The sequence below is a fragment of the Silene latifolia genome, unplaced genomic scaffold (genome assembly GCF_048544455.1).
Source record: "Silene latifolia isolate original U9 population unplaced genomic scaffold, ASM4854445v1 scaffold_468, whole genome shotgun sequence".
NCBI classification, from domain to species: domain Eukaryota; kingdom Viridiplantae; phylum Streptophyta; class Magnoliopsida; order Caryophyllales; family Caryophyllaceae; genus Silene; species Silene latifolia.
In genome coordinates this window covers 26008-50876 of record NW_027413385.1, presented here as the reverse complement: position 1 = coordinate 50876, position 24869 = coordinate 26008, and the positions used below count along the sequence as shown (strand labels likewise).

The 24869-nt window shown below is 45.2% G+C and overlaps 1 protein-coding gene and 1 non-coding gene across 2 annotated transcripts; one reads left to right on the top strand and one right to left on the bottom strand.

The window, feature by feature from the left end:
- Window positions 1–34: 34 nt before the first annotated feature.
- Window positions 35–141, top strand: LOC141639609 (small nucleolar RNA R71). The gene has a single exon (XR_012542598.1). It is a non-coding gene; the product is annotated as a small nucleolar RNA R71 (small nucleolar RNA).
- Window positions 142–10802: 10661 nt separating this feature from the next.
- On the bottom strand, window positions 10803–12113 carry LOC141639607 (uncharacterized). The gene has a single exon (XM_074448683.1). It carries the CDS (start codon window positions 12111–12113, stop codon window positions 10803–10805), a length of 1311 nt encoding a protein of 436 aa, XP_074304784.1.
- Window positions 12114–24869: the final 12756 nt, after the last annotated feature.

The window sequence follows — 24869 nt, the reverse complement described above, 5'->3', positions numbered from 1 at the left end:
TTTGTAGAAATTGTTCACTAGCTCGGCCTCGGAGATGCCATGGTGTGGGCACAACCGTTGGAGCTTCTTATACCGTTCCCATGCCTCATATAAGGTCTCATCGTCTTCTTGAGTAAAGCTTTGTAGTTCACTCTTCACTTTCGCCGTTCTTGAGGGTGGGAAATATTTGTTCAAAAATACCGATGCCAACTCATCCCATGTCTTGAAGGAATCCGGGTCACAATTCTTCAACCAATCCTTGGCCGAACCCCTAAGAGAACGGGGGAACAACCTAAGGCGAACCGCGTCATCGGAAACCCCATTTGATTTGTACATATCACAATTTTCAAGGAAATCATTTAGATGATCATTTGGGTTCTCCAAGGGACCTCCTCCAAATTGGTTGTCTTGAACAAGGTTGAGCAAAGCATTTTTAATCTCAAAGTTATTAGCTTGAATTCGTGGCCTTTGGATGCTTGGATTGACTATGTGCTTAGGAGCCATAGTGTCTCTTATCGGAACCGGATCACCCATGGTGTTAGGCTCTTCTTCTAAAACCCCAAAAGGATTTTCAAACACTTCGGTAGCTTCTTGGTGATTAACTTCTTCAATCGGTGGAATATCAAGTAAACCCCTTCTTCTTAATGAATTAAGTCTTCTTGCCGTGGCTTCAATTTCGCGGTCAAGTTGATATATCGGTTGACCTCGTCTTCGTCGCCTACTCATGCAAAAGACCTAAGCACTTGAAAGAAAAGATTAGTAACAAAGGACTTAGTCTAAACTAGAACAAAAACGATTAATATCAAGCCGTACTCCCCGGCAACGGCGCCAAAAACTTGATGGTATCAAGCTATACCTCGCAAGTGCACGATTTTATCGTTGTACACTTAAAAGGGTCGATCCCACAAGGAGTAGGTGGAGTACTAATCGTTCTAATTCACCGGTTTAGCTAAGTCGATAAATAACAAAGTGGGTGGTAACAAACTAGCGCTAAACTATCGAATTTAAAGACAAACAACTAGATAAGGTAAGAACAAGCTAAAGATAAAGGATAAATCAAATAAAGAGAATGACTAGAACTCGGTCCAACCATGAATATGAGTAATTCCGCATACTAATCGTCTCGGCTAATCAAAAGGGGTAGAAAGGTAAGGGGGAGATGGCTCTAATTCGCCTAGAACCTCCCTTCCGGTCTCGCACTAGGACACTAGCTACTCCGACTAACCCCCCTCCCGGGTTCGAAAGTCGGTATCCCTAACTCAAAACCCGACAACCCCAAGAACATGCATTTTCCCAAGGAGGTCAAGTGAATGGTCAAGGTCATTAAGCCCTCATCAAATTCCGGGTCATCCCACTCCCCCTTCCGGAGGTCGATTTCAAACACTAGCCTAGAGGCACCCTCCCTCGGTTCTCCCTTCCGGTCTCAACCTTAGTTGGTGACAAGGGTCGGTCCCAAAATACTCGACTAACAATCTAACCAACTCCCGTTGGTGGTCAAGGGTCAAAAGCCGACACTACCCGGAAACCAAACCTTAAGCATGAAAATTCCCCAAGACTACCCTAACCAATTTTCCCCACAAATTAGCCTTAGTGACAATTAGTTAGTGAAATTACCCATATCGGGTCAAACCGAGTCCTAGAAAGAGACTACTCACTAATCATGGTCCTAATTGCAAAATAAACAATAAAGATGGAAACTTTGGTCACAAACATGGTGGGAAGATGAATCTTACTACTAATCATGCAACAAATTCAACAATAATCAAGAGAGAAAGAGATTTTATCTAATAACAAGGTTAACTAATCCAAAAGGCACAATCTTTAACCAAATCAACCCAAAGATTAAGTCTTTGGGGACAACTATCCAAGGATGAACAAAAGAAAGAGAATCAAAGCAAAGAGGAACAATGAAAAGATGAACAAAGATGAAATTAACAACAACAAACAAACAACAACAACAATTTTAACATAAACAATCAAATAAACTTCAAGGAAGAACAAAATGTAAACAAATGAAAATAAGGAAAGAAATAATACCAATCAACAAGCAAGAAAGTAATAATGATAGAATAAATAAGTATAAACTTTCAATCTTCTTCTTACAACCCAAATTCAATCGCAAATTGATTGAATTACTAGTTTAATTAAGGAATGATTAGCAAAGGATTAGCAAAGTTTTAAACTTGAAGGGGAAATATTCTCAGATCTAGGGTTGTGTGTCAAGAGGTTTAAGGAGAGGGGTATATATAGGTTACACAAGGATTAGGACCGAAATTGGAAATGGGCTTTGAAACACGTATATGCACTCACGGCCGGTCAACCGGCCGCCGGTGCTTTGGCCGGCTGGGAGTTTCCTGGACTTTGAATTGAAGTTTTGAAGTCATCGTGTGTGCACGGCCGGTCAGCCGGCCGGCCCCCGACCGGTGGGCACCCTTGACTTCAATCTTGACTTTTGCTTTTGGAGGGACTCCCGCTAGCTAGCCGGCCACGGCATTTGACCGTGGGAGATTCCTGTAACCTTCTTCATTTCCTTGAATTTGTTAAGCTCACATGCCTTCCCAGTAATGGCTAGCCGGCCGCCACCCACCTACTGGGATGCTTCTTCATACATCTTCCTTCATTTCCTTGTAAATGTACTCCCAGTCGGCTAGCCGGCTGCCGGCCTACCGGCTGAGGGTACTCCTCAGCATAATTCCCTTCATCTTTCATGCATAGCTTAGAAATCCCGTCTTTCTAGCTTCGTTTCGCCCGTTCCCGCCTCAATTTCTGCAAGGGGGCCAAAGTGTCATAGTAAAGGGAATCGGGACTAGAAACGAGAGTAAAGGGGGTACAAAACCGCCTTAAATGGGGTCGAATATGCATGAAAATAGAGGGAAAAAGAGTGCAAAATGGTCCTATATCAACCATGCACCATACTCCTGGGTGCATGGTATAATTTACCTAATAGTAGTGATAACGAAGACGGTTACAGGTGTGGTTATAATATTTTGGGTTATTTAATGACAATAATCCAACCTAAGTCTCTCATTCCCCATTTAATCCAACCTATTGATTATCTCATATTAATCTGATCTTTCCTATCATTTAACTTGCATTGATCTCATCCCATATTTGACCTGTTAGAACCGGTTGCCCAAGAGGTCATCTTCTTTTCTTTTCTTTTCTTTTTTTTTTTTGTTTCCTTCTTCATTTCTCCATTGTTATTCTTCAAAGCTTTTCCTTCCTTCATAAATCTTATCCTTCATCACCCAAAACATCACAAATCCCCACAATTTCGACATCACCACCCGAACCCCACACCTGCAACCACCCAAAAAATAGAAAAGGAGATCTAACAAAATACCCAGATGCATCATATTCGCAAGTAACACTATCGTCGGAACCCATTTGTAGCGGTTGTTCTACTTCTTCCTCGAAATCATGATCACCAGATTCCAACTCTAAGATTTTTCTATTGAAATCAACAGAAGACTCACTTTTTGCATCAACATTATAAACATCAACCTTTTCCCCAATTAACCAACAACCCACAACAACCAGCCGCCTCACCACCACCCACAACCACCACAATAACGACAATACTATCGACACCAACAACCATCACCACGAGATCTGGGTCCGTAACGAGGGTTGGTGGTTTTTCGTTGTTATGCTGTGGTGTGGCTGGGGTTGTCGTCAGAGCTCTGTCGGCGGCAGGGAGTGGTCATCGTCAGTTGGGCATTAGTGGTTATGGGGGTGGTGACCTGGTGAGAGAGGAGGGTTGGGTGAGGATGCGGTTATGCTTAGGTGGTTCGGTGGTGTGGGCTTAAAGTGATGCGGTTCAGTGGTGGTGGTGGACATGCGGTGTGGTTCCGTGGCTGTGGTTTTTAGTGTTTGGTGAAGGCTGAGACGGGATGAAGATTGAAGGTTGAAGGGGATGAAGGTTGAAGGTTGAAGAGGATGTAGAAGTGTTGTTGTTTTAATGATTTTATTTTTTTTTCTTTTATTTTTTATTCCTAAGGATGACCTGTTTAATAGGTTGCCTTTCCAACGTATCAAAATAAGTTAAATGGTAGTAAAGATCAGATTAATATGGGATAATCAATAGGTTGGATTAAATGAGGAAGAGGAGACTTAGGTTTGATTATTGACATTAAATAACCCTAATATTTTTGCCCGTATAAAGGTTTGTAATTGTAATACTCCGTATTTATAAGTCTTGGGGTACTCTATCGAGTAGGCCTTACTCTGTCGAGTAAGGGTAAGTTGCGTTTTAGAAAAGTTTCTGACCTGTAGGGTACTCTATCAAGTAGCCTTAGGTACTCGATAGAGTAAGGGGGTACTCTATCAAGTAGCCTTAGGTACTCGATAGAGTAAGGGGGTACTCTATCAAGTAGCCTTAGGTACTCGATAGAGTAAGGGGGTACTCGATCGAGTACCTCAGCTACTCGATCGAGTATCCGGTTTACGGGGTGATAATTCGACGGGTTTTGTTAATAACACGGATTAATATATAAATCTTTCCGTCACTTTCATAATACACCTTTACAAACCTAATAACATTAAAAGGGAGATTCAAGTTACGTTCTTCGCATTCATCCGTGTTGTTGACAAATCCCGGAGCTTGAGAGGCCGGATTTCATCGTTCTTTATACCTTTGTGATCCTTGCGTCGAGGGTAAGATCTGCATACCAATTTTATAGTATTTCGTCAACTTTCGTTAAACCCTAATTTTGGGATTGGGGGTTTTTATGATTTGTTAAGGTTAGATTGTGATTATGTGATTATGTGATAGGAGAAGGATTTGTAAAGGAGAGGTTTTGAGACAGCTGCTAGATCGTCTGATGATTGTTATGCTTTCCAGGTAGGATTTCCTACTCAGTATTAGTCCCATAATGGGATGTTGGTTGATGTATTGTGTTTGGTTGTTTGATATATAATTGTATTGTGTTTGTGGTTGTGATCGTTGTTGATGGTTCGCGAGGCGTGGCCTCGGCTGAGTGGGGTCACTTACGGGAGTGGCTTCACGCCCTAGTTTCGCCTTCTGTGGAACCCGCCACAGAAGGGATGTGCACATTAATGGACAGGGTTATCGCTCACTATGTGGAGCGGGGATTTGGTGGGTACGGCTGCGGTCCCCCACGGCGGGCTAGTCCAAAGGGACGATCGGTGATTGAGATGATTGGATTCGGCGTGTTTGTGTGTGTGTGACGCTTAAGTCGTCTGTTTATCTCATTGTTGTTATATATTGAATTGTGTGATTAGTACTGATCCCGGTGTTGTTTTGTAAACCTGCGGTGATCCATTCGGGGATGGTGAGCAGATATTGAGCAGGTATTGAGATGAGTACTGGGATAGCTGGGATTGCCACGACATGATGATAGGAGTCTTCCGCTGTAGCTTATTAGTTATTTACATTTCGCTTAGAACAATCAGGTTTGAGAACATGTATTGTACTTTCGATTTGGTTTTGAGAATTGTACCTCTTCGCTAAGTATTTATAATTAAACGTTGTTTCTTCATTGTTTATTTGATTATCATACCTCGGGCAACCGAGATGGTAATGTCTTCATACCTGAGTGGTCCTGGTAAGGCACTTGGAGTATGGGGGTGTTACAGTAATTGTAGCTCAAATTTAATCCTTTTTGAACCATTGAAGATACAACCTGATCCATGTGGGAGGATCGTGTTCTCCGTGAATTATTATAGACGTAATTTTCTGTTCGAAGTTTGTGGTGTATTGTATGCCGTATACATATTTATGACTCGACAATCGCTAGGTGAATATGACATTGCAAAGGTCTATGTTTGGAGATTGGATTTTCCCCAAATGAAGTGGATTTAGGTGGAATCGTTAGGAGATCGTGCGTTTTTATTAGGCGATGGTTGTTGCACTTGGTGTTGGGCAGATGAGTCTTGCTCGGGCATTGAAAGGAATTGTATTTATATCACTTGGCACTGGAGTCGAACAATGCATCAATATCGTCTACAAGATGATAGTTACATTTCGTTGAAGTCGTATCCCGATATCCTTCCTGAAATCGATAATCCTATTTGGTTCATGCCCCGCAATACTACCTGGTTAGTCGTATCAGTCATTTGTTGTCTTTTCCATTTTGGGGTATCTCAGTAATTTGTTATCCTTTCTATTTTAAGAATGAACTTGATGAACAATTTGATCATTCACACTCAATATCATTCACAAAAATTGACCGAGACGGAGGAAGTACTTTTCGAAAATTGCTAAACCGCTTAAATGAAAATTGTCAGGTTATCGCCGGCCAGACTCATCACAGCAAAATCAGAGGGTATTGAAAATAATACTCCCTCCGTACCACACCAAAGGTAACGTAGGGAAAATTGGAGTATTTAAGAAAAAGTGGAAAAAGTAAGGGTAAAGAGGGAAAAAATAGGTGGGGTATGTAATTGTGGGTTTAATTGTGGGTTGGTAGGTGGGGTATGTAATGGCATTTTGTGTAAATATCAAATGGGTATAAGGATAAGTTGGTAATGTTGTGGGCCAAATAAGGAATGTTACCTTTGGTGTGGTACGTCCGTTTATAGTAAGTGTTACCTTTGGTCTGGTACGGAGGGAGTAAGCATGTTGAAGAGTTGGATGAGATTAAGACGGATACACCAACATCATTGTTAATTTTTCGACTACCCTTAGACTTGTTGATATCAGTAACAGAGTATTTGCATTTGTTCGACTACATGAATTTTCGTACCACTTGCAAGATACTGCATTCTAGCCTTTCTCGCCCCCAGTGGAGATTCAATTGTTTATATCCTCTATTCATGTCGCTCAAGAATACCAAAGGCGGGATTTGTGAACTATGGGATCCATGTCAAAACATATGTCACACCATCATGACACCTCATTCACCCGATCTGGTATCGATAATCGAGTTTTGCAAGGATGGTTGGTTGCTTTTGCGAATCGAGGGACACCCCTTACAATGCTTTAACCTTTTTAAAGGAAAGGGCTACAAATACTGTTCTCATGGCATGACGAATGCCGAAGTTCCAAGATTAGCATTTTCAACATGTCCTACTTCTCCCGATTGTCTAACCGTTTGAATTTGGGCATTTAATGATAATGTACATATCATTTACCATCGAGGTGGTAATGACCAATGGGAGTTTGGCTCCGCTAAATCTGAGTTTGACTCTGAAACGGTTATTGAGTTTAGAAGTAACGATAATTCTAGGCCCATGTATCACAATGGAGCATTTTATTTGCTAGACGTGAATGGTAATCTCGGAGCTCTTAAAATGGTGGAGGGAAAATGGAGTTGGAAGGTTTATAAGGGTCCAATACTAGAAGACGTATTCCTATACTCATGCCAGTTAGCTGAGCTTGAGAGTCAACTTATATCGATTTTCATTAAAGAAAATGGGAAAAAGGTTCAAGTGTTCAGGTTTGATACATTAGGCAATCATTGGGTTGCATTAGACGATTAAAGGGATTATATGCTATTTTTAAGTCCGGCATCATCATTTTCGGTATCAACGAAGGATAACAACATGCGGAATAGAATTTATCTACCAAAACGCATCGATGATGAAATGGTTTTTTATTCACTTACCACTGGTATGTATCACACATCAAGCGGTCAACATCATAACAAGGATTTCTATGGCATGAGGTCACAACCATTTTGTTGTTGGATATAATTTCTTTTCTAGTTTGTATTATTGATGTTGGCTTCAATTCAGTAACAACTCAACATTGTGTGGCTTTAAGGTCTACTCCCTCCGTTTCATTTATTTATTTATCTTTGACATTCTTTGTGTATGAACGCCTCTGAATTTTTAAATCGATCTAAACAGGTCCACTTGCATTGTGTGGCTTTAACGCCCCTTTAAATCGATCTAAAATATGAATTTTTAAGTTATGTTATACTTCGCCACTCTAAAATTCCGACCCGGGTTTGAGTAAATAACCCATTTGTAAAAACGGATCCGAAAGTTTTATTTATTTTTTTGGTACGAAAGAGGGGCAAAGCCCCGAAAATTAAGTGCTAGCTATTACACGAGGAGTGGTAGCTCCAAAAATGTCCTCCCTAAGGATTGGACGGAGCTCATTAAGAGGAATATCTTGATGCGTAATGAAAGTACTCGAATTAACTCCTTTGTTGGCTAGAAGATCAGCTGCTTTGTTCGCTTCTCTATACGTATGCTCAAGCTTGACCCTCCAATGAGACCCTTTCAACAAGTCCTTACATCTTTTGACGAGGAACTTCAAGCTGTTGCTCACTAATTGTTCTTCATTTATGAGATCGACACACGGAGAGTTATCCATATGTATAATCAGCTTCGGAATACGTAGCTCCTTTGCTCTTTCTAAGCCCGCCAACAGAGCGAGTATCTCGGCCTTCATAGAGGTACACACCCCACATGAAAAGAAGTAAGCAGTAATAAAGTTACCTGTTTCATCTCGAAAAATACCTCCACCTCCTGCTGGACCCGGGTTTCCCTTTGATGCTCCATCTGTATTCAACATCACCCACCCGTGGGGAGGTGGTAACCATCGAATAAAAATTTCGGTTGTGGCCCTTCGGGGGATAGGAGTGAAGATATTGTGACGGTCTAGAGCTTGTTTCGTACTGGCAAATTGTTGATAAAGAAAAGTATGGGGATCTATGGGGTTCTCTCCATCTCGACCAAAGACCACATTGTTGCGCCATCTCCAAATCCACCAACAGGTGATTGCGAAATTCATAGGCCAATAATCCTCCATAGAGGACTCGACATCATTGCTAGCATTTTTGGTTAGCCATTCCTCAAACGGGATATTAAAAAAGTAGGCGTTATTTGGATTAATGCCCACCAAGTTCCAAATTTGTCTAGATATTGGACATGAACGAAGGAGATGTTCGACTGTTTCTTCAGCTGCGTGGCATCTCGGGCAAAGGGGGTCGTCCCCCATATTTCTTCTAACCCGATTAACATTAACCATAAGACGACCATGGGCTGTTAACCATCGAAACATACGAATTCTTTGTTGGACAGGTAGTCTCCAAATGGTACGCCAGACTGGAGACTCAGGTAATTGGTCATAATCAATTCCCTTTAAATAACCCAATGCGGATTTAATTGTAAATTTACTTGAAGACGTGCCTTGCCAGTACAAAGAATCCTCCAAACTTGGATCGTGAACCAAAGAGATCGAGGCGATCCTAAGGAGGATGGGCTGCGGCAAAAGATCGGCGAATAAGTCCCACTTCCACCCATTAAATTCGCACCACATATCACTGACTGTTGCCCTTAAGGTTTCTTCCGGTATGGGATTTATAGTATGGTCAGAGAGACAGATACCGTCTACCCAAGCGTGGTCCCAGAACAAAGTTCTTCTTCCATTCCCCACTGCAGAGGCGTGCCTCGTACAATTGTCTTGGGATCGTGAGGAGATTCCTGCGCCGGACATTTGACATGTTTGTCTTGGGCTGGAAAATGTCAATATCACACCGATTCTTACAATATTTAGCCCGGAGAACTCTCGACCATAAGCTATGTGGTTCGGCTAAAACTCGCCACCCAAGTTTTGTTAAAAAAGCTGCATTGGCTTGCCTAGCTGAGACAATGCCCAAACCTCCTCGAGCCTTAGGTTGTTGGACCGTTTCCCATTTGATTAAATGGATGGATTTTTTGTTTTCATCTCCACCCCATAGGAAACGACGGGATTTCCTGTCTATAGAATCACAAATAGTTCGCGGAATTTTAGCTGTCTGCATACTGTAATTAGCCATGGTTGTTAAAGTTGATTTAACCAAGGTCTCCCTGCCTGCTAAAGACAATTTTTTTGTAGACCAACCCGCTAACCTGTTATTCATTTTCTCTTCTAAATGCGCAAAGGTGTGACGGGTTACCCTGTCATTGATGGTAGGCATGCCTAGATAAGTCCCAAGATCAGCTGTTTCTTCAAAACCCATCGTCGTACTAACCGTCGATCGAATCTCCTCGGCCGTGTTACTAGAAAAGAAGACCCGCGACTTAGCCGAACTGATTTTTTCGCCTGAAGCTTCACAAAAATTGTCCAAAACATATCGCATAACTAAGGCTTGTTCCTCATTGGCTTCCCCAAACAAAACCATGTCATCCGCGAAGAAAAGATTAGTAATCGAAGGGCCATTTCGACCGACAACAATAGGACGCCAATTTTTGTTCCGGACTTCAAGATCAATTGCTTGTTGTAATTTTTCTAGGCACATAACAAATAAATAAGATGATAAAGAATCACCTTGTCTGACGCCTCTAGTAGGGGTAAATTGCTCAGTCGGCTCACCATTCCATAAAACTTGCATTCTTGTTGAGGTTACACATTCCATAACCACATCCACCAAAAGACCCGGAAAGCCCATATCCTTCATGGTGTCTCGAATAAAGCTCCAACGAAGACGATCATACGCTTTTTCCAGATCAATTTTTATTGCCATGAATCCCTGCTTTCCTTTTCTTTTTCTCATAGAGTGAATAACCTCCTGGAAGACCACGATATTGTCTGTAATTTGCCTTCCCGGTACAAAGCCACTTTGAGTCTCTGAGATGAGATGCGGAAGGACCTTCTTTATTCGATTAGCTAGAGTTTTGCTTATAATTTTGTAATCAACGTTACACAAACTAATAGGACGGAATTGAGAAATAGTCTCCGGAGAAGGGACCTTGGGTATAAGGACCAAATGAGTATCATTTAATCCTACTGGCATCCCTTTACCCTCTAGAGCTTTTATGACCATCTCTCATAAGGAATCAGCAATAATTTCCCAATTTTTCCGGTAAAAAAGAGCTTGAAAACCGTCCGGACCAGGCGCCTTTAGCGCTCCCATATTATTTATTACTCTTTATATTTCGGCAATGTTGAATGGTCTAGTTAACCATTCCCAATCGGTATTCGAGAAGTCCTGGAATAAATTCCAAGGCAACTTGTCCTCTACGTCATTCTCCTGTTCTTCCAAGTAGAGGGATTTGTAGTAATTAACTACTATTTCTTTTATTTCTTGTGGTTTTGACGTCCATTCTCCATTTTCTTTTTTTAGCGATGTAATCCGATTACGCCATCTTCGAATGAGAGTACTGACATGAAAGTAAGAGGTGTTACGATCACCATCTCGTATAAAATCCATGCGTGACTTCTGGTACCATAATAATTCTTCACGGGCTAGTACCTCATCGAGTTCACGTCGTAATTTCGCTTCCAATTTGATAAGGTAGTTAATTCTTTTCAGGGAGAGTTCTCTTTGACATCCTTCTATACGTGCTTTGAGTTCCCTTTTCTGACGAAAAATATTGCCAAAAACTTGTTGATTCCAATCTTGCAGTTTCGATGATAATTGTTCTAGTCTCGCAGAAAAGACACCGTGCTGTGACCAATTTTCCTCAACAAACTCTTTAAATTTCTCATGCGTCAACCAGCATGCTTGGAATCGAAACGGGCGATTCACGGCAGCTAAAGGTGCGAAACCATTTGGGGAAATTAAAAGCGGGCAGTGGTCAGATGCTATGGCGGGTAAGTGGCGTACCAACGCATCTTCAAACAATTCGCTCCAGTCCGACTTGCACAATGCTCTGTCCAGACGAGCTCCTTGTCTCGTTTCGACACTATTACCGCGAGCCCATGTGTGCATAGGGCCTGTAAAGGCAAGCTCAATCAATTCACAATCTTCAATCCAGTTGTTGAAACGTTCACATCTCCGAGCCATGTTATTATCACCCCCGTGTCTCTCACTTAAGGACCTCGTTTCATTAAAATCCCCCGCTAATAGCCATGGCCGGTTATTAACACGTGCGAATTCTTCCATTTCCGCCCAAAGTTCCCGTCTATTTGTCAGGTCTGGGCTGGCGTATACTGCAGAAAAGAACCATGGGAGTTCACCGAGTCGAGCTAGTTCTACTGTAATAAATTGCGTATGCTCCTTCACCGGAGAAACACTAACCACATTCGTCTTCCAATACAGCCAGATACCTCCGCTATACCCTATGGCATTAACTCGCGACTGACCATCATATCCAAGGATGTTTCCCAATTTAATGGCATGTTCTTCCCCCATATGTGTCTCCACAAGAGCAAGGACAGACGGTTTATATGTTTTCACAACTTCCTTAATAGCATTGATCTTAGTTTTATTACCGGTACCTTGTACGTTCCATACCATGAATGTGATATGGGGTAGGTTGGGACATAAATTCGGTATTTGTGTACTCATATGATCAGGTAAATAATTGAGCGAGGATAGATAGGCACGACTTACGTGTTTAAGCAAATTATCAATACTCCATGGTATCGATAGCTCGATCTCTAGCTTCGAAGGATTGCCCTTCGATCCGAAAGTTTTATGGTTTGTGTAAATAAGATGCTTGATTTAATTAGGAGCCGGATTCTTATTAAGTAAAATTTGGAACTTCTCCAATTCTTTTAGTAAAAAAATCACAGTATCGTTTCTATATCCTAATCCTATATGAATTACCAAAAAACAAGTCCAAATTTTAGGCAACTTCCAAGTCTTACTATTGTATTTATAAAACTTGCCCTTAAATTTTTAAAAAAAAAAAAAAAAAAAAAACAAAGTTTGCAAGACATTGAGATTATTATTCGTGAGTCATAGGGTAAACATGGCGGAAGACGAATTATGCGAACTATCAGCCATAGATGGAGCACCATGGTTGATTGCTACAAATGAAAACGATAGTGCATCACTTGAGGAAAAACAAACTTTCTTCTCAATGAATAACAATACTTCCCACGTCAAGAATATTGCAGAATTACAAGGCAAGTTTATTTACGCGTCGTCAATGGGTTGGTTAATCCTAGGAGAATGGGAAAGTCCGACAATGTACTCTCTTTGGAATCCAGTCACCCGCCAATCAATTATTCTCCCTGAATTACTAGGCACACCTTATGGAGGCGAACCTGAGAAGTGCATCTTGACCTCACCGCCTTATGAAGATGGCTTTGATAACGCGACAAACTGTGTCGTTTTGTTTATCTTTTCAGGCGTATTGTTTTGGTGTAGGATTAGTACGAAAAAGGACGATTATAGGTGGGTCAAACAGCGTCTCAAGCAGCATGATGGTCTAAGTGCGCAACTTTACAGAATTGCTGCTGTGAATGGAGACTTATACGCAATTACTTACATGTATGACGATAAAGTGTACAATCATGGCGTCGTCGATACTGATGAAGACAATGATGACGTCGATAAGGAAGACAATGAAGACGATGATGATGACAGCGATAATGAAGACGGTGATGATGGCGGTGATAATACTTTCTGTGTTCGTTTAAAAGTTGGTGATAATACTTCGGTCGTAATAGAAGAATTGAGCGTAGTGTCACGCCTTGGTTACTTTGACACTAGAAAACCAAGCTCGTGTGCCACTTAACTCGCACCCCTTCGCAAGCTAAGCCAGGCAACCCCTTTGCAGCGGAATATTATGTCTCGTATAGGCTAAATATCGGATAAGAAGGCTAGACACTAAGTGTGAAAAGGTTACTTATATTACACTTAAATGCTTAAGAGAATTACAAGACTTGGATATAATGTGTTGGTGTGTGCGTTTGGTAGGATGGTTGGCAAATGATGCCCCTTACCCCTATTTATACTACTCCTATGGAACTCTCTAGAAGCGGAACCTTCTGGAATGCTCTGGACATCACAACCCCAGAAACTTCCGGAATGTTCCAGACACTACTAGATATCTCTACCATGTACATGAATGTTCTAGTACCTACTAGAACATTCTGGACCCTTCTAGACAATTCTAGTATGCACTAGAACAATCTAGAACAACCCAGAAGACTCCACACTATTCTAGAATATTCTAGACACTTCTAGAATACTCTAGATTACTCTACACTATTCTAGAATATTCCGGACCCTTCTAGAATATTCTAGTTGACTCTACTATCTTCTAGAAACTTCTAGACATTTCTGGATACTTCTCTAATCTTCTAGATTCTTCCTTGAAGATTGATCCTTTGAGCCTTGAAGCGCTCCCAGCACATGAACCTCGGTTGTACGGAAAGCCAACCGTGACATTCTCCCCCACCAAAGCCGTAGACGTCCTCGTCACGGTCGATCCTCGATAACAATGCTCATACGTTGTCTTCCGGCCCCGATGACTAGCTGTGCAGCAACAACAACACCCTTGAACATATCCCCAATTCCTCGCGGGGTTAGTCCCTTCTTGAATCTTTGGTCGACGCCTTCTTCTTGGCGCCTTAATCACTCGTAAGGAAGTGATCCTTGCATCACGTTCCTCTTGTGCGAGCTTGATATCAATCTCGCTTCCGTTTGACGCGATGGTGATCATGCCATCCCCAAGTTTGAAGGGCCTGACTGAGTCGATAAACTCCATGCCAAGCACAACATCTTCGTCGTCCATATCGACGATTATGAATTTGGCCTTCCCCTTCCACTTCCCCAAGCGGATTGGAACTCCATAGGCCATCCCGTAAATTGGCGTAGCCGAAGAATTCACTGCCTTCAATTCGCCCCCAGTTTTGGTGTATCGAATGCCCATATCCCTAACCACTCTCAAGGCAACGTAGTTGTGTGTTGCACCTGAGTCGATTAGCACCCGAGTATGAACACCGTTCACCTCCCCATTGACGGTCAACAAGTTCCCGTTGTACTTGCGTTCCGCCTCTTCATTTGTTGTTGTCATCTCGTACGCGACCTTGTTAGCCTTTTTAGTCGGCTCGACTTCACAATTTGTCGTAGCATCCAGCCCCACAGGCTCCTTGCTAGCGACCCCGGTAGCCTTTAACGTCGGCTCGACGCCAAATTTTGTCGCGGTAGCCAGTCCCGTCGGCTTGTCCACAACCCCCGTATTGAGAAGTCTCATTGCCCCAAGCCTCCGTAGTTCATGGGACTCTGATGACTCCTCATCTTCGTTGCGCATCACCATTGCGCTAAGCTTTGCCCGCTGGGGGCAATCTCTGACCATGTGCGGCCCTCCGCATAAGAAGCAGTTGAACGTCTTACCTTTGTCGCGCCCCTGCATACGACTCCGGTCATGTGTTGCTTCCTTGACCCTCGTACCATCACCCGTGATGGTGCTTGATTGGCGGTCTCCCCCACCAATCTCGTTGCTGCTATCCGCCTCTCTGCCCCTCCTTCGATCACTTGTCACCTCGTATAAGGACTCCGCTGCCACAATCGCCTCGTTTAGGGTCTTCACGTTGCGGCGTTTCAACTCTTGTTCTGCCCAACGTTGTAACCCGTCCATGAAGTATATGAGCAACAAGTTCTCCGGCATACTCGACACCTCCAACACCGTTGATGAGAATTGCTTCACATATTCTTTTATGGTCCCCGTGTGTCGCAATGCTCGCAACTTCTTCAAAGCAACCTCCTCGGCATTCTCGGGGTATAATTGCTTCTTGAAGTCTACCTTGAACTCGTCCCATGTCCTGATTTGGCATAGTCCCTTCTTCACCTCGGCTTGTCGACGTCTCCACCATAGGATTGCGTCATCGACAAGGTACATACTGGCGGTAGTGATCTTCGTGGCATCGTCTTCAACTCGGAGAGCGTCAAAGTAACGCTCGACGCACCACAGGAAATTATCTATCTCCTTTGCGTCCCGACTTCCGTTGAATTTCGGCGGTTTAGGCACCTTGATCCTAGTTGATGCCTCCCCAATTGTGGCACTCCCTGCCACTGCAGCTCTACACACCACGATTTGTTCTTGAAGCTCGTCGATTCGCTTCAAGAGGGGCTGGACTAAGGCAGCCAGCTTCTCGTCCATCCTCTTATCAAGCCTCTCTTCAAGTGAGCTTGCTAGAACGTTGAACGCACCTTGCATCTCCTGCTTCACAAGGTCGCTCACCCCATTATCCAACGCCTTGACCTGATCACTTACATTCTCCACGTTTTCACTTATTCTCTCAAGCGCCCCTTGGTGCTGCACCACAGCGTCCTCCAAGCGCGCAAGCCGAGAACTAGTAGACTCTTTTGCCTTCTGCACATTCACGGTCCCACTAATGGCACTAGTTGCTTCAACACCCGACATCTCCGCAATGTATGGTCTTCGCAGGCGAACCTGCTCTGATACCACTTGTCACGCCTTGGTTACTTTGACACTAGACAACCAAGCTCGTGTGCCACTTAACTCGCACCCCTTCGCAAGCTAAGCCAGGCAACCCCTTTGCAGCGGAATATTATGTCTCGTATAGGCTAAATGTCGGATAAGAAGGCTAGACACTAAGTGTGAAAAGGTTACTTATATTACACTTTGAATGCTTAAGAGAATTACAAGACTTGGATATAATGTGTTGGTGTGTGTGTTTGGTAGGATGGTTGGCAAATGATGCCCCTTACCCCTATTTATACTACTCCTATGGAACTCTCTAGAAGCGGAACCTTCTGGAATGCTCTGGACATCACAACCCCAGAAACTTCCGGAATGTTCCAGACACTACTAGTTATCTCTACCATGTACATGAATGTTCTAGTACCTACTAGAACATTCTGGACCCTTCTAGACAATTCTAGTATGCACTAGAACAATCTAGAACAACCCAGAAGACTCCACACTATTCTAGAATATTCTAGACACTTCTAGAATACTCTAGATTACTCTACACTATTCTAGAATATTCCGGACCCTTCTAGAATATTCTAGTTGACTCTACTATCTTCTAGAAACTTCTAGACATTTCTGGATACTTCTCTAATCTTCTAGATTCTTCCTTGAAGATTGATCCTTTGAGCCTTGAAGCGCTCCCAGTACATGAACCTCGGTTGTACGGAAAGCCAACCGTGACAGTAGGGTATCCTCTTTCGAGTATCGTATATAATATGGGGAAAAGAGAAAAATATTATTTGGTTGAAGTTAGTGGAGAATTGTATGCTGTATACATAATAGCACATTAGCACGTCAGGTAGAGAACTTTGAGGGTTATGACATTCTAAAGGCCTTTGTTTCGAGATGGGATATGCCCAAAAGGGAGTGGATTCAGGTCGAGTCATTAGGAGATCGTGCACTTTTATTAAGTAGCCGATGTTGCACTTGGTGTTGGGCATACGAGTCTCAGGGTCAAATCGAAGGAAATTGTATTTATGTGGCAAATAGCAAAACGGATATCATTCATCAATACCGGTTACAAGATAATAGTTACACTTTTGTGTCAGCTCATTCTAATTTTGGCTTTTGTTCTCAGGGTCCTATTTGGTTCATGCCTCATAGTCCTACAAGGTCAGTTCTGATCGTCTACTCTGTATTATTATTACAAAATCTCGTACATAACTCATAAGGTGATTTACAGGTTTTCGTCCTTGATCAAGGAAGCGGAACAGGCTATCGTGGAAAACACTAAGCATATTGAATTGAGAGAAGAGACGAGCGCAGAGATGCCATCATCATCCCTCTTGCAACTTCCTTCGGAAATAATGATATCAATAGCAGATCGTATGCATTGGTTTGATTGCATGAACTTGCGGGCCACTTGCAAGATGATGCGCTCTGAAATCCCTAAGCCGCAATGGAAAGTGTTCCGGGTATGAATTCCGAAGTAGGTTTGTTTACCACGCTAGCTTTGTCGAATAATGCCTCTTCTAGCCTTGACTGCTCTCCTCGGCCTCTCCTGCAATAATGAGCAAACTGAGGGCTTGGCTTTGTGCCAAGCGTACTCACTCCGACGCTCAAGTCAGTGAACTTATTGTGATTAAGTGGTATGTTACTTGATGACGTGTATTGTAGAGAGATGAGAGAGATAATACCAATTTAAGGGGTTCTTAGGTTAGATTCTGGATCCCTTCCTCAATGAGGATTGAGGAGTATTTATAGACTTTCACCTTTTGTCACGTAGTGGCCAAGTGGGCCAAGTGGCATAGCAGGTGGAAAGACTGATCTACCCTCGGCCGGGGGACCTATGGCAGGCCGGCGGGCCTGGTTGACTCCATGCCGAGGGTTCTTGGATATGAGTACGCGGGTGTGTGCCCCGGCTGGTAGGTTGCCATGCCGAGACCCAGGCTGGCAGGCCGAAAGGCTGCATCGGCTGGGATGTCTAAGTCATTGGCTTGCTGTGGATATCTTTGACCTCGTTCAATATGTTGACTTGGTCAGCGGGCACAGAATATGCCCCATCAATTTGCCCCCAGCGTAGTCTATGCCGTGGTATGGGCTCCGATGTATGCTGAGTGTATATTCTGTGCAAGTATTTTTTTGCAAAATTTCTGGTATCGGCTTCTTCTGAAGCATCGGCGTGGTTCTTGTTAGGCCGTCATCAGTATCCCCCTCCACATGGATGTGTAATGGACATCAAAATGTGGAAGAGAAGGTGCTGCTGGCCGGCGGACCCAAGGTTGAGAGTGCCGGTGTATTTTTGATTGCCCCCGGCCGGTGCTACCTAGCTTGGTTAGTCGTGTTGCCGGCGGAGAATAGATACTTTAGGAGTTTTGCTGAGGAAGGTGAATAGGCAAAGGGATATGAAGGGGCGTGTTGAAGACGCTTGGTTACTGTTGCTTTGATTGACATTCAACTGTTGCGTCGATTGACATTCCGTGTACGCATGCCTGACATGTGTCTCTTCGTTGATTGGCTGACGCTTCATGGGCTGCGTTTTGATTGGTCCTCCTTTATGGGCCTTTGCCTATAAATACCAGATCTTTGAAGTGAAATTGGTTAACAATTTCATTCATTCTAAAAATTTTCTTCTTTCCAAAATTCCAAGTCTTTCCCTCTCTTCCGATCTTCAGAATTTTTACGTCGGCGTAGCACTTTTCTTCAAGGTAAACCAAAAAACCTTTTCAACTTTTTGTTTTGTTTAAGTAATTGTTGTGAACCATGTCTTCTACTGACGCCGGTCCCAGTACCCGTGCGCCGGGGGGTTCCCCGTCGCGTTTTGATGAGGAGGAGGCGGTAGCCGCAATTCCGTTAAGGTCGAGGGGCCCTAGGTCTCCTTCCCCGAAGTTGACCGCGAGTTCGGGAGCAGTGGGAGGATGATGACGATGATGAGGAAAGGAATCCTTCCGGTGCGGAGAGGGGCGGCAGCCTTGCATCATTACGATGTCTGTACCATCGGCCCCAATCGTGCTTGGACCGATGGGCTCGCCGCGCTTCCGCTCAATTTTTCAAGAGCACTTCTTTTTTGGCAAGGGGTACAACATTGTCATCCCTAGAGAGGATCAGACCGTCTGTTGCCCTCCTCCGGGTCACATCGGCGTATATATGAGACACCTGGAGTATGGTCTCCGGTTTCCTCTCAATATTTACGTCTCTACCATAATACAGGCGATGAACGTTGCGTGGGCGCAGCTTCACCCGTTTGCCGTTAGGACTATAGTCGGCTTTGTGTGGCTGTGTCGCTTTAGGGGGGTGATCCCAACGGTGAATTTATTCCGCCGGATTCATTTCCTTCGAATGAATGTTCAAGGCGGCCGGGGGTGGTATAGCGTCCAGACTGAGCCAGGCTATCTCACCGTGTCTAAGCTCTCCTCCTGCAAGGGCTGGAAAGAACGGTGGGTGTATGTCGAGGTCCCAGATGCTTATCTGTTGCCTCGGTCTTTTGAGCATCGCGTCAACTTGCGGTGCGAGAGCAAAGGGGAGCGTGAGAAGATGATCCCCAAGGGCAAGAATAAGATGGACGCCGCGAATGTCTATCTTAATGAGGACGAGAAGCAGGCACTGAAGCTTTTTGAGGTCGATGATGATGGGGCGCCGAAGGTTTGGTTGCCCCCGACGCAAATCATCTTGATGGACGAGCCGCTTTGCTATGTCGGCCTCATACCGGCCCTAGCACAGGGTGAGTGGGGTCGGTGTGAGGCCCATTTCTGCTTTAATGTTTTTCGTTGTTTGTATCTTGACATGTCCCTTTGTCTAAGTTTCACTTCGTTTCTTTTACAGAGCACTTTGGTCCCGTTCTGTCTGAGCAATTCCTCGAGAAGATGGGGCTGGACAAAGACGGAAATGTTACGGAGAAGAATCCGAAGGTCGATGTGAATGACCGCCCCGTCGCCATCGACCTCCCGAAGGGCTTGGACGAGACGGCGGCCCAGGCCAAGGTAGCCGCCGCCTTGCCTCGCCGGGTCCGAAAAGCCAAGTCTAAGGCGGCGACGGTGTCACCCTCGATTCCGCCTCCACCGAGGTGGAGGTCGTTGACATTGTCGATGGAGAGGATTCCGATCTTTGAGGATCTCCGCTTAGGCGTAAGAGGAAAAGATCTCCCCATGCCACCGATGCTTCGCTTCCGTCGCTCATGTTAATGCCGGTAGCCGAGGAAACGGGTCAACCGCCAAGAAGAGCAAACCCTCCCGTGCAGTCTAACTTGCGGCTCAGATTTAGCCGGCTCATTAGATATACCCGATGACCGGCTCTCTGGTATGTCCATGAACGTTGACGTGGACTCTTTGGTTGAATTTTTGTAGATCAACCGGCGCGATCATCCCACATTGCGAGCGGCGAGTTGAGAAGAGGCCCATGCAGGCGGTGGGAAAAAATGTCGACTCCGTACTCGCGTCGATATCCAACGACCGGCTCATAGCGGAGGGTACAAAGCTGGGCAAGAAGATTGGGATTTGGTCCGATCTGGCCGGCTCTCGTATTAGGGAGCAGGAAAAGGCCTTGGCCGAGACGGGACCGTTGATAGAGCAGCTGAGGCTCGATGTTGTTGCCGCAAATGGGGTGGCCGGGAAGGCTAAGCTTGACCTCCTTGCCGCACAAGCGCGGGTCGAGGAAATTGAGAAGCTGCTGTCGGCCGAGAAGGCCAAGGTAGAGGCTGCTGATTCTGCCGCCGCCAAGTTGAAGGAGGAACGGGACAGGTACAAGGGCGGCTACGACGTTGTTGTCGCCCAAAGGGAGGAGTCGAAAAGGGCGTATCGGCTCCAAGCTGAGTCGCATAGGGAGACTAGTGCTATCCTTGCCCAAAGGGAGAAGGATATTGAGACACTTCAAAGCACGATTCTCCCTCGCATGTGTGCTCAGTATAGGGACCTGACCGAAGAAGCTTTCAGGGAGGTGATAGATGAGGTCTATCCGGATGGCTCCTTTCTGTGGACAAAATTTGACGAGCTGTTCGACGATAGGCTCGAGGCTAAAGAGAAGGCTGCGGCGGATAAGGCTGCCGAGGATGCGAGGGCCAAGAAGGAGGAGGAGGCGACCGCTGCAAAGGCGGCCCTTGCAGAGAAGGCAGCTGAGGATGCTAAGGCAGCTAAGAAAGCTGCGGCGGATAAGGCAGCTGAGGATGCTAAGGCAGCTAAGAAAGCTGCGGCGGATAAGGCAGCTGAGGATGCTAAGGTTGCCAAGAAAGCCGAGGATGCTAAGGCTGCCCAGATTGCATCTAAGTCGCTCACCGAGGGTAACGCTGCTGATGGCGGTAAGGGCAAGCAGCAACAGGCATAGGGAGACGGGCGGTCGTCACCAGGCTCACCCGGCGTCTCGGATAGCTTCAGCTATTCGGGGGCCAACTATTAAGCCTTTTCTCCCTGCCATCCTTTTGGCGCTTCAAAGAACCAGTCCGTAACCTTTTGCTTTACTTTTCTTTGTATTTTGTAAGACCTTGGTAGGTAGAGTCTTGGCTTATCCCAAAGGGGACGGCCGTCGTCTGTATTTCTCCTTCTTGTAACTTCGTTATCTTTTCCTTAATGAGATTTTGCTTGCTTTGCCTCTGGCTTGGCCGAGGCCTTTTGATTTATTCCTTCACTTGTCTTCTTGCGTTAATTAATTGAGCGCTTTTCGTTTTTACCTTTGGCTTTAGCCGAGGCAGTTAGAATGCGTATCTCAACTGTGTTTAACGTCTTTAAGCTCGGTCTTAATTTGCCGAGAGCAGTTTGCGTTAATTAATCGAGCGCTTTTTCGTTTTACCTTCGGCTTGGCCGAGCGCGTTAGAATGCGTATCTCAACTGTGTTTAACGTCTTTAAACTCGGTCTTAATTTGCCGAGGCGGTTGCGTTAATTAATTGAGCGCTTTTTTTTTTTACCTTCGGCTTGGCCGAGCGCGTTAGAATGCGTATCTCAACTGTGTTTAACGTCTTTAAGCTCGGTCTTAATTTGCCGAGGGCGGTTGCGTTAATTAATTGAGCGCTTTTTCGTTTTTACCTTCGGCTTGGCCGAGGCAGTTAGAATGCGTATCTCAACTGTGTTTAACGTCTTTAAGCTCGGTCTTAATTTGCCGAGGGTAGTCGCGTTTCACTCGTCTCTTCCCGGCTAGTTACCGGGGCAACGGAGTTTACGTTTTGACCGCCGTTGAACATATGTTAGCATATCGGCTCGTCCCCCCGTCACTCCCGTTAAAGGCCGGGATGATCGAGGTTTTGGCTCTGTCTGCTGTGTACATATGTTAGTATGCCTTCTGATTGGGGTGGATTAACACTTTGATGAAAAACTTGGATGACTCCTTATTAGATATGAATATGCATTGGGGTGCCAACAATTGTTTTGGGCAACTCCGCTGTTATACAAAGTATTTTCTGAGATTGTCGGTGTTCCAATGGCTCATCAAGGGTACATCTCCCATGTCCGTCAGCCGGTATGTACCCTCCTCATTTCTTCAACTACCTTGTAGGGACCCTCCCAGTTGGCCGTCAACTTGCCATGGATGTTTCCTTTGTTGGTGGCAGCTGACTTCCTTAGGACCAGATCTCCTACTTTTAAGTCCCTTTTGTGGACTCTTCGGTTGTAGGCCCTTTTCATTCGGCTCTGATATACTGCTAAGTTGAGGCGTGCCGTATCTCGGCTTTCTTCGACCAGGTCCAGGGAGGTTCTTAGGCCTTCCTCGTTTTCGTCTGGGTTAAAAGTGGCCGTTCGAATGTTGGCACCGTTGCTTCAATCGGCGGGATCGCCGGACCCATAGACTAGGTGAAAAGGACTGTACCCCGTTGCTTCTTTCTCCGTGGTCCGGAGGGACCATAGAACGCCGGGTAGCTCATCGGCCCATCTTCCCTTGAGGTCTTCAACTGTCTTCTTCAAGCCGTTGAGGATCGTTTTATTGGCTGCCTCCGCCTGTCCGTTGCTCTGGGGGTGGCAGACGGAGGAGTATGCAAATTTGATGCCGAGTTCTTCCAACCAGCTCATTATTGTGTCACTCCAAAATTCTCGGCCATGGTCGAACACCATGACTTGGGGTAACCCAAAACGAGTTATGACATTTTCCCAGATCACCTTTCTTACGGCCGCCGCAGTTTTCGCAGGCACTGCCACGGCCTCAACCCATTTGGTGAAGTAGTCGACGGCGACGATTAGGAACTTTCTTCCTCCGGATGCCGTTGGAAATGGCCCTAGTAGATCCATTCCCCACTGTGCAAAGGGAAGGGGATTAAGCACTTTGCGGTCTCGGGAAGGTGCGTGTATCACCGGAGCGTGCATCTGACAGTTGTTGCATTTTCTGGTTTTGTTTCTGGAATCCTCAAGCATGGTGGGCCAGAAGTAGCCGGCTCGGAGAGCTTTGTGGGCTAGTGTTCTTGCCCCCATGTGATGACCACAGATGCCTTCGTGTATTTCTGTCAGTATTAGCTCTGCATCGGCTGGACCGACACATCTTAGGAGTGGCCTTGTCGCGGACCTCCTATATAACTCTCCTTCAAACACCAAGTACCTTGCTGCGATCCTCTTTATCTTTTGTGAGAGGTTGCGGTCCTCTGGTAATTCATTTGACAGTTTATACCCCTTTATCGGAGTCATCCATGTTGTCTCGGTTTCCACGTCGCACACCATGCCGATGGTTTCGTCAATGCTTTTAGCGTTCCTGATGTCCACCAGCACGGTTCGGCTGATATTCTTTATGGTTGAACTGGCCAGCTTTGAGAGAGCGTCGGCCCGGTTGTTCTCAGACCTGGGTATGTGTCGCATTTTGAATGACTTCAATTTTGAGGTCTCGGCTTTTACCTTTTCCAGGTATCTTACCATCCCATCGTCCCGAGCTTCGTACTCTCCTTCGTATTGGTTAGTCACCAAGAGAGAGTCTGTTTTCAAAATGATGTGTTCTGCCCCGGCGGCTCTGGCTAACTCAACTCCGGTTATCACTGCCTCATATTCGGATTCGTTGTTTGAGGTCGAGAAGGTAAATTTCAAAGCGTACTCGAACTCGTCCCCGTTTGGGCTGATGATAAGGATGCCGGCTCCCGAGCCGTTCGTTGTGGAGGATCCATCGGTATATACCTCCCACATGCCGGGACACGATTCTTCCTGATACGTGCACTCGGCCAAGAAGTCTGCCAGCGCCTGCCCTTTTATCGAAGGCCTTGGTTTGTATTGAATGCCGAAGCCAGATAGCTCCACTGCCCATTTGATAAGTCTGCCTGATTGTTCGAATTTTTCCAGTGTTTTCTCCAACGGCTGGTCGGTTAAGACCGTCATGGGATGTGCGTCGAAGTAAGGTTTCAACTTCCTTGCGGCAACAACCACGGCAAAGGCTGCTTTTTCAATCAACGGGTAGTTTCTCTCGGCAACAACATGTATGGCTGATAAAGTATATTGGGTCTTTCTTTGCTTGTTTTCTTCTCGACGATTACGACACTGACCGTGGCCGAGGTTACTGCTAAATATAGATATAGCGTTTCCCCCAGCGTCGGTCTGGACAGGGTCGGGAGAGTTTGCAGATGGGCCTTCAGTTGTTTGAAAGCCGTGCTCTGTTCCTCCCCCCAGCAGAAGTCTTTATTCCCTTTTAGCACTTTGAAGAATGGGGTGCTCTTGTCGGCTGACCGAGAGATAAAACGGGCAAGGGCCGCCATCCTCCCGGTCAGTATCATAACCTCTTTGCGATTCCTTGGCTCCGGCAGGTCTAGAATTGCTTGGACTTTCTCTGGATTGGCATCAATTCCCCTGGCGCTAACAAGCACGCCGAGGAATTTGCCGCCCGGTTCCCGACAAGTTGCACTTTGTAGGGTTAAGCTTCATCTTGTATTTCCTTAGTGAACAAAATGTCTCGTGTAAATCGGCTAGGTGCTCGCCGTCGGACTTGCTTTTGACAA